The 10,031-nt window shown below is 44.2% G+C and overlaps 1 protein-coding gene across 1 annotated transcript in view; it reads right to left on the reverse strand.

Moving 5' to 3' along the window:
- Positions 1 to 1,970, reverse strand: part of LOC133110443 (complement C1q-like protein 4) — a 39,578-nt gene extending 37,608 nt beyond the window's left edge. The window contains exon 1 of the mRNA XM_061220548.1: positions 1,419 to 1,970. Within this exon, the coding sequence (XP_061076532.1) occupies positions 1,419 to 1,964 (546 nt within the window). The 5' untranslated portion in view covers positions 1,965 to 1,970. The remainder of the gene's footprint in view (positions 1 to 1,418) is intronic.
- Between the last annotated feature and the right edge of the window lie 8,061 nt (positions 1,971 to 10,031).

Consider the following 10,031-nt stretch of genomic DNA (forward strand, 5'->3'; position numbering starts at 1 on the left):
GATAATTTAATTCAGTCCTGGTCCTGGTCTCAAAACAATAATGTAGCCCGAAGCTCTGCAACTGTCTTCCAAGATATTGCAATCTGTTTTTTCATGAATTGCTCTGAAATATATTTATTAATATGCAGCATATCCCATTTCCACAACGGCCCTGTCTGAAATGAGCAGCACTGCAGACTCTCAGCAGTTTCAGCTCGGTCTGAAATGAGCAGCACTGCAGACACTCAGCAGTTTCAGCTCGGTCTCTTAATATTAAGTAGAGGATTACTGGGCCCCAGCAAGGTGGCAGCCCAATGATGCAGCCTTATGAACCAGATTCACTCCAGGTCTTTCCTTAATTTGTCCCACTATTAAATGCTAACTATTTAACTATTCCACAAACACATTTCATTCAGGTTTCTCCAGAATTTCTGTCTCTGTTTCCTAGCTGTGAGTTACTGTTAACACAGCATAAGCCACTGTATACTAAGCAGCACCAAAGTATTTCATGCTATGCAGAAGCCAGTCGTGTGATGTTTTAAATTGATGATAATCCACCAGTCAACAGTCAGATCAAATTCCCCAACCTGTCCTTTAGCAACAGATGGAAAGTTTTGCTGCTTTGTTTGTTTGTTTTGTTAGATCTTTTTTATTTATTTGTCTTAAGACGGTAAATCCTCTGAGGACGGCAGCCCAGCTGTTGCGTTCAGCTCCATTCCGCACCGTGCTTCAGGATCATCACAGCGCCTGTCTCTGCCTGCGTTCTGCCTCTCTGCTCCTCAGGGAACACGGTCCAGTGCTAACTTCAAACGAGGGCTACGACCACCGTACCTGATGACCATGCCCACTAAGCCAATTTTTTCCACTCATCGGTGCCGTGGGCTTCATGTAGCAGCCTCACCAGCAGGTCTATTACGGTTTCTGGTGACTGACAGGCGCAAAGACCGAAGAGGAAGCAAGTATGTTCACATAAGAGAGATTACAGACAGGGAGAGACTGCAAGAATAGCAGGCTTTACTCCCAAAGACTCACATACAGTATACTACAGTATATTCTTTAAAAAAAACAAGGACTCACAAGCAGAAATGCCGGGGAAGGGAAGAGGCTATGCAGGGACATGGTGAGCAACTATAGTAGCAAACCAAAAAGACACAGAGACGCAGCTAGCTAAATGGCAGATAATCCATTTTTGTTTAGGTTGAGGAAACTTGTGCATTTATCATGTGTTTGCCAGATCACACGTTCGTTTTTACTTTGAGAAACTTATCAGTGTGTTCTGGGCGTAGAAAAGAAGAGAAAAGTTTGAATAACTTTGCTGCTGCATTGTTATTCACGGCAAACCTCACCGAAACGCTTTGTGCTATGCAGCTGGGAGGGAGCCGAGGCCGGGGAACAAGAGCACAGACATGCAGAAACAGACCGGCGGTGTCAGCTCTGACCTGGCCGTTCTTCTTCAGGTCCGCCCACATGCTGGTGCCGTCCCCTCCCTTCATCAGCACGTGGTAGGTAAAGTAGTAGATGCCGGGCAGGGGGCAGGTGAACTTGCCGGTGCTGGGCTCGTAGTAGTTGCCCACGTTGGTGACCACGTCGTCGAACTTCAGCACCTCGTTGCTCTCGTGCTGCTTGCGCAGGCCGGCGTAAAAGGCGATTTTGGGGCTGTAGAAGGAAGGGACGTAGCCCCCGGGTCCCGGGCCGGGGGGCCCCGGGGGGCCCGGTTTCCCCGTCTCCCCGGGGGGGCCGCGCGGACCGGGGGGGCCGGGGAGACCGGGGCTCCCGCGGAATCCAGACTTCCCCCTCCGTCCCGTGAAGTCAGGGGGCGGCGGGGAAACGGCCACCAGCTCCTGGCCGCTCTGCGGGGGGGTGAAGGGGTCGCACACCATCCTGCAGCTGCCCAGCATCTCGTAGTGGGTGTCCCCGCCTCTGGCGCTGCCCCCTTTCGTGCTGTGGACCAATAGCGGGATGGCGACCAGCAGCACCAGCACCATGGCCACGCCCACCGCCGCTCCGATGACGCGCTTCCTGCGGCTCAGCCGAGAGGCGGCCAGCGTGAGGAAGTCCTCCTCCCGTTTGGCGGGAGCGCTGCCAGCCAGGGTGGGGGTGGGGCCGGGGGGTGGGGAGGAGGGCAGGGGCGGGGGCAGGGGTGTGATGTAGAGAACGAAAGACCTGGAAAACAAGACAGAAAGGTGTGTAAAATAAGACAGGTGTGCATAATATCAGGCAGAGGTGTGTAAAATTAGACAAGTGTGTAAAATAAGACAGATCAGGGTCGCAGGGGGGCTGGAGCCTATCCCAGCATACATTGGGCGAAAGGCAGGAATACACCCTGGACAGGTCGCCAGTCTATCGCAGGGCGCACACACCATTCACTCACACACACACTCATACCTACGGGCAATTTAGAGTCTCCAATCAGCCTAACGTGCATGTCTTTGGACTGTGGGAGGAAACCGGAGTACCCGGAGGAAACCCACGCAGACACGGGGAGAACATGCAAACTTCGCACAGAGAGGCCCTGGCCGACGGGGATTCGAACCCAGGACCTCCTTGCTGTGAGGCGGCAGTGCTACCCACTGCACCATCCGTGCCGCCAAAATAAGACACAGAGGTATGTAAAACAGAGACAAAGACAGAGAGGTGTGTAAGCTAAGACAGAAGTGTGTAAAATAAGACAGAGAGAGAGGTGTGTAAAATAAGACACAGAGGTATGTAAAACAGAGACAAAGACAGAGAGGTGTGTAAGCTAAGACAGAAGTGTGTAAAATAAGACAGAGAGAGAGGTGTGTAAAATAAGACACAGAGGTGTGTAAAACAGAGACAAAGACAGAGAGGTGTGTAAGCTAAGACAGAGGTGTGTGAAATAAGACAGAGAGAGAGGTGTGTAAAATAAGACACAGAGGTGTGTAAAACGGAGACAGAGACAGAGAGGTGTGTAAGCTAAGACAGAGGTGTGTAAAACAGAGACAGAGACAGAGAGGTGTGTAAAATAAGAGAGGTCTTAAAGAGCTGGACAGGAACTAGGAGGGGGAATGAAATGAACAGAAAAACAAATCAAATGTGAACCTAAAGAAATGTGAAAATAAGAAAAGAAAGACGTCTGCCGTTGGAAGGAGAGTGGCAGGATTGCGTTGGCTTACTTTAGGGGAGAGGATGATCGATCAGAGCCGCTCCCTCTTCAGGCTCCTCAGAAACCGCCCATTGGGCCCCCGCTCCGTTTCAGTCAGTGTTTTTACTTCCCCCTGCCCCCCCACAAAAATCTCAAACGCACACACACAGCTCAGCGTAGCCAAAAATGAATGCGCAGATCTGGGGTAAAACAGCAAATATGAGCCAGGCTAATAAAAGGCCAGCGGTACAGGGTTGAGCAAGAACCAGGAAGACAAAATGTTCTTCAGAGGTGGACAGAAGAGCGTGGAAATACGCAAGCGCCTCTCGTCAGCAGTCAGACACCGTCAGCAGTCAGACGCCGCTTTCTACCACTCCGTGATGGCTAAGACGGGAGGATCCACGTCTTCCTCGGTTTGGAGATGAAGGGCAGAGGATTGTGTTGGGTATATTTCACGTAGAGGCGAAGTGGTCTTGTTTTTTGGAGTCTAATCCCTCTGCAGTTAATCTCGTCCCCTACATTCACAACTCACTGCACTGGTCTAAGGAAGAAGGGTGGAGCGCCAATGCAATTCTTCAATCTGTGCAAAAAAAAAACATTCATACATAAAAAATCTATTTAAAAAACAGCCTGATGATGAATTTGTAATCCTTCTAATCCCACTGTCATTCCCTACGGTGACGCCACAGATAAAAGTCCCATGACATAGGGAAACAATGGGAAAACATTTATCAAACTACAGAACATTGCGGTAATTTCCCCCCGGGTGTAGAAACGACAGCGTTTAACTGGGGTTTCTGTGGAGGATCCCAAGCGTCAAGTGTTGAGCTTCCACAACTGTTCAGAGGATATTTTACTGGGGCGGTGAGGGAGAAATGCCTTTACTGCTTTCTGCACTCAACATTATCTGCACACACAACAAAACAGGATCAATCTCAAATTTCTACTGTGAGGAGTTTCAGCCTCACCACACCTGTACAGTTTACGTTAAGACAAAGTCTGTTTGTTTCCTTTAGCAGATTCAAGCAGTAACACTTTAGAGTTTCCATATTTTACTTGATTAGCCTAATGATTAGGTAACATGGCTCATGTAAAAATATATAGTAGCCTATTTTAACTAACAAAATATTCATTGTTAAATATTTCCTTTAAATCTGTGCCAAATAAGACACTTGAGTGCTTTATAACCTGTCAAATTTGAATGCATATAAAATCATGTGCGGTAGCCTTTATTTACTAATGGTCATCATCATCATCATGATCACCAGTCGCACATTAGAAGCATTAGTCGCCGATTATATAGATAGTTCAAGGGTTAAAAATGCTCTTAAAACCAAGCTCATTAACAACTTGTTCACATAACAAAGGTAGTAAAAATCGAAATACCCTACAAGGCAACGGATTTCAAAAAAAAAAAAGAGATGAATAAACAAGGGATATTTAATTGGAAATACTGGCCTTTTCTAACAAGCGCTAGAATTGCTGAGACTTCGTATACTGGACGTAGCCCACAGTAAAAAAAAAATGTTCAGATATGGACTGTAGTACTCAACAAATACTGCTTGCCATTTCAATTATTTAACACACTGTGTCTATTCTATTCTCTTTTTGTTCATCTTTAACCCAACTTTAAACAACAAGCATCTGTCACTCAGGGAATGAAAACGCTGACGGAAAAAATAGTTTAGTAACGAACTTAAATACGCCATCAACAACGAACTCGAATAGTTGCATAGCCCTTACGATGTGTAATAAAAACATAAATGATATATGTGTATGTTTTTTTAACAAAAGAAGGGTAAGCAACAGTCTTACCTTTTCTCCCCGGCTGTCTTTCTGGTGAAAAGTGAGCGATTCTCCACTCGGTAATCTCTGCGGTGCCGCGTAACCCGGGGATAAACGCACTCCGGTGCTCCACACTCAGTCTGAACTCGAGATGAAATATTTTTAGACAATTTGCGAATGTCTTCTCTTCGTGGCGACCTTTACCCAAAACATTTTAGGGCTACAGATAAATAACAGCACAATTTCGACGAATAGGCTATTCGAAACGGAAGAAATTGAACAATGGAACTCTTAACGATATTTATAATAGTTTAGAATCTCAAGATTGCCTTTTCATCGGAACTAGAGCGTGTTATTATTATTTTTATTTATCAATCAATAACTGACAAATGAGTCTGTTAAGCAATAAGCGCCTACTAAATACATACAATGACATTGTCGTCATTATTGGACAAGTAGCTTTGGTCGTATTTAAATCATGTTTAAATATTCAGAATCTTAATTCGAGATTTTTTTCCAGAGATGTTTTTTTAGTCCCTAATGATCTTTCTCCACAGAGCAACAGTTTTCTCACTTCGTCGACACCTGTGAGATTTCTGGCGGAGCTTCTCCGCTCGCACTCCCCCTCCCTCATACAGACTCTGACTGCTCTCTCCCTGCTTCAACAGATTAAACAAGTTTTTTTTGTGTTATTAAGCACCAGTAACTAAATTATGAAGTTCAGACTACCATCACAGCACCTACTGCTCAAAACATTTATTTTATTTTAATCACTTGTAAATTTCTGCTGTGTGAATGGAAAATGTGCCATTTTTATTGTAAAAACAATCAGCACGATGAATAAGGCTAAAAAGATGGTTGTCATTCCTGGCCAGTTTGCAGCTGTCCACATCAAGGAGTCATTCCGGTGGTGGCCAGGGGCAGCAATTAGATTACCATTTGGTCATAGAAGAAAATCATTTTTTCAACATTTTTTTCAGTCGGGGAGACCGGGGCACAAACTAGCACGGGGCATGTTTAAACAAAGGGTTTTTACGTTGTATTTGCTCAAGAATAATGGGTTTGTTTTCACTTATGAATTATAACAACCCGCTTCTCATGTGTGAGTGGCAGGATGATTTGAAAACTACATCAAGCATTATTAACAAATCTATGTTTTAGCACCATGCAAGCAATGTTTTTTCACCAAAGTTATTTTTGATTAACTGATGATGTGTGAACGCCACAGACACCAAATATACAGCATTTAAATCATTGTCTTGTGGGTTATAAGGAAGTGTAGTTTTTGAAGTGTATCACGAGCAAGCAGAGACTGTGAGCCATGCAGGAGCCGTGTATATTCCATGTGAGCCATGCAGGAGCCGTGTATATTCCATGTGTGCCATGCAGGAGCCGTGTATATTCCATGTGAGCCATGCAGGAGCCGTGTATATTCCATGTGTGCCATGCAGGAGCCGTGTATATTCCATGTGAGCCATGCAGGAGCCGTGTATATTCCATGTGTGCCATGCATCAATTCAGTCCTAATGAGCAATCGCTCTTATCCATTTCTGCCGAGACATGTATTACATATTAATGTTGTCATATGCGGTTAGTATATACAAAATACAGATAATTTCTACAGGACAATTATCAGATGAACAATGTAAACGATAAGACATTTTGGATTTGCCAACCTTTGACTTCTATCAAAACAAACCATTTTTCCAATCTGCTTTCTGACATTGCAGACACTGTTCAACGTGCCCCAGAGCTGTTTCAACATGCCCTGTACTCGGGGCATGTTGAAACAGTTTCACTCCCACTACTTTCCACTGAACTGTAATCGCCAGGAATTTCCTAGATGGTCTATATTCATAGCAAAGACATGTATCTTCTTTCTGGATTAAAAATATTTGCTCTAATATGTGTATATATTTTGAATTAAGCAAAACCTAAAAGTGTTTGGTTGTGCCCTGGTCTCCCTATCAGATGGGTAGAACAGAGCAGCTGAGTTGTTCAATTATGCCATTAATAAGCCATCGCTTATCAAGAACAAAGTGTCTATTTAAAAAAGCAGGGTGACCTCTTTGTCACTTAAAATGTTTTAATAATGTTGAAATGACTGTTGAATGGTTTCTGTGCCTTTACATATTGTGCCTAATGATTAAATTAGATATAATTGCGACTCGTAAGTTTAGTAGGAGGGCAACTGGAAGGAAAAAAAGCAAAAAAGCAAACTGAAAATCTGTAAGACAGGGAGATAGAGAGGCAGAGAGAGAAAGTGAGAGGGGCAGAGAGGGAGAGAGAGAGAGAGAGAGAAAGAGAGAGAGAGGGAGAGAGAGGGGCAAGAGAGAGAGGGAGAGAGTGAAAGAGAGAGGGGCAGGAGAGGAAGAGAGAGAGAGGTAGACAATGAAAAAACGAGAGAAGTGTGTGTTCTCCAGGCTGTGTGTGCCAGTGTCTCGGTCTCAGTTTCTCCAGCTTTCAGACCTCATTAGTAGTGATAGACACATTGATACTGACAACCTGCCCCCCCTCCTCACTCCCTCCCTCTCTCCCCCTCTCTCTCTCAAACTCTGAATATTTCTCTCTTTCTCTCTTAACTCCTCCCCCCCATCCTTTGTGTGTATTCCCCCCTCCTTATTCACACTGTCCCTCTCTTTCTGTTGACCCCGCTCTGATCCTCTGATGTGTCACACTCCTGGAGCTTCTACGGATATTTAACAGACAAGATGGAGCCACATTCACCATGACACCACCATAGAGCTCTCAGCGCGGCCTTTGGCACTGCATTCGGTTATAACAGGATTTGAATATTTAACACTTATTCCGCCCACTTAAATATACCTTTCGTTGCGTAAATTTAGAGAGAAAACTCTCAACTGCATCCAAAATTTCATGGGAGACTATTTAGGATTTAGGCCTGGATTTAAATCAATATTTTAAATGTTGATTAAAAGAAGGCTTAGTGTCCTCATAGACAAACCAACTTGAGAAGTGAAGTGATGCAGTTTTAACGCCGTGAAGTGTTCACAGAAAATATTGATTTGATTCAGTTTTTAACTATTCTCCCAAATTACTAAAATGTAATGTAAAATGTATAGTATGTATTTAGGACCTTTCATTGAATTATTTTTGAAAGAATCTTATCTGTTCAGAGTGTTATGCAGGTGCCTAAGACTTTTGCACAGTATTGTACTTAGATTGCAGTTTTCATCCTTCTTTGCGCCGGCTATGAGTGGGTGCACCAGGGGCAGCTGTTTGGGTCAGGTTTTTTAGTCTTATAATACGACATAAAATCTCTTTTTTTTTTTTCTCAAGTAGAACATTATTAGCTTCAAGCAAACCTTGAAATCTCCCCCCATTGGCATTCTTTTTGTCTTATCTAGCAAAACAGTAATAGAAATAAGATTTAAAGTCTAAAATACACGTTTGGATTGACTCATTTTATTAAATTTTTTTGCAATGTGTGTGCTCCTAATTTATAAAGGAACACATTCATTAATTATTGTTTCTGTCGGCCATTATTTTTGGAGAGATATTTTGCAGAGCACGTGGTAATTTCATGAATAATGCCTGAATATGGGATCAAAGTTTATCCAGGGAGAATTGTGTGTAAATCTAACCTTTCTCTCACCGCCCAGTTTAATCACACACCTGCATGTTTAATCTTTAATGGGGGAGGTGGGAGCACGGGGAATAAATACTGATGGCTCCCTTCTCATCAGTCATCAGTCTGCTCTATAACCACATTCAGACCCCGCCAGAGGAAGAGGGGGACTGGGGTGGGATGCTGTTCAAATCATGTGTGTGTGTGTGTGTGTGTGTGTGAGTGTGTGTGTGTGGGGGGGGGACTTAGAGACATTTAAAGGAAGTTAGTAAAATGTAAAACTTGTTGGCACAGAAACACAGTGGATGGCGCTGCCAGCACCCAGTTGGCGCACGGTCTGGGCGTGGCGATGGATTTGTCTGTGACCGGCGGGGACGTGTCGCAAGTCAGCGACAATTTACAGAGAATTGGATTTTTAGCAGCTGTTAAAATATTGCTGAGCTGATTAATATTGAAAATGTCCACATGTCTTCAAGCGCTCAGGTTTTTTATAGTTCACCTTCATCGTTTCAAAATGTCTCTCCTTTCTTAAGACCGTGCTTTTATAAGTGTGGGGATGCTGCCCAGACCTCTGTGTTACGAACAGCAGAATCTACACACTACTGAAAAGCCCAATTACCCAAGCTCTGACATCATTACCCCAGCTCTGACATCATTGCCCAAACTTGCTGTTACATCATTTCCCAATTGTGACAGTAATGCCCAAGTCCTGACATCACTGCCCAAACTCTCACAATAATGCACATTGGTCATGTTTACAGATTGTGTTTGAGTGAACGCTAAAATAGACTTTGCAGTCAGTATCTCTTCTCTGGCTCTCCACATGTGACAGGCATGAAAGCGGTGCCTAAGCTGTCATTAGAGGTGAAAGGTCAGAGGGGGTCACATGTTACTCAGACTGCAAGCAAATAAGGAAGTGGGAGAGAAGAGGGCCGGAGGGTCAGTGCTTTATTAACTGAGCGAGAGAGTGTGGGGGTTGGGGGGGCATCGCTAAGCCAAATTACAAGTAATAGGAAGACATGACCTGACCCTTGCACCTCAGAGGACCAAGGGGCGGGGGCCTCGGCAGGAACGCAGTGTCGCTGTGAGACAGAGCTCCTGACAGTCCGTCAGTGATGCTCCACCACGCAGGAAGGGTGGAAAGGAAAGAGCTTAGGGAGATGTGCTGTAAAAGGGGGATGGGAGAGAAAATGGAAATGAGAGAGAATCTATTCATTCTGTAATATACAGCAGGCTCCGGAATTATTGACTGGCAATGCACAAAGAATACAAGAACAATATGATACACGCTAAATGCAGAACATGCAAAAAATACTGTACTTTATTCATGTCTCAATGGAACAAACCAAAATCAAACATTCATAAAAAATAGATTTCACCAAAATCAAGGTTCCATATTTATTGGCACCCCTGTTGTAGTACTTGGTGCATCCACCTCTGGCAAGGATAACAGCATGGGGTCTTTCCTTGTAGCTAATGCTTGACAAGGTTCAAAAACACATTTGGAGAGATTTTGGAGAGTCACTAAAGCCACTGAAGACACTGAAATAGACTTCATCAGTCCACTCTACAGCC

The sequence above is a fragment of the Conger conger genome, chromosome 14 (genome assembly GCF_963514075.1).
Source record: "Conger conger chromosome 14, fConCon1.1, whole genome shotgun sequence".
NCBI lineage: Eukaryota > Metazoa > Chordata > Actinopteri > Anguilliformes > Congridae > Conger > Conger conger.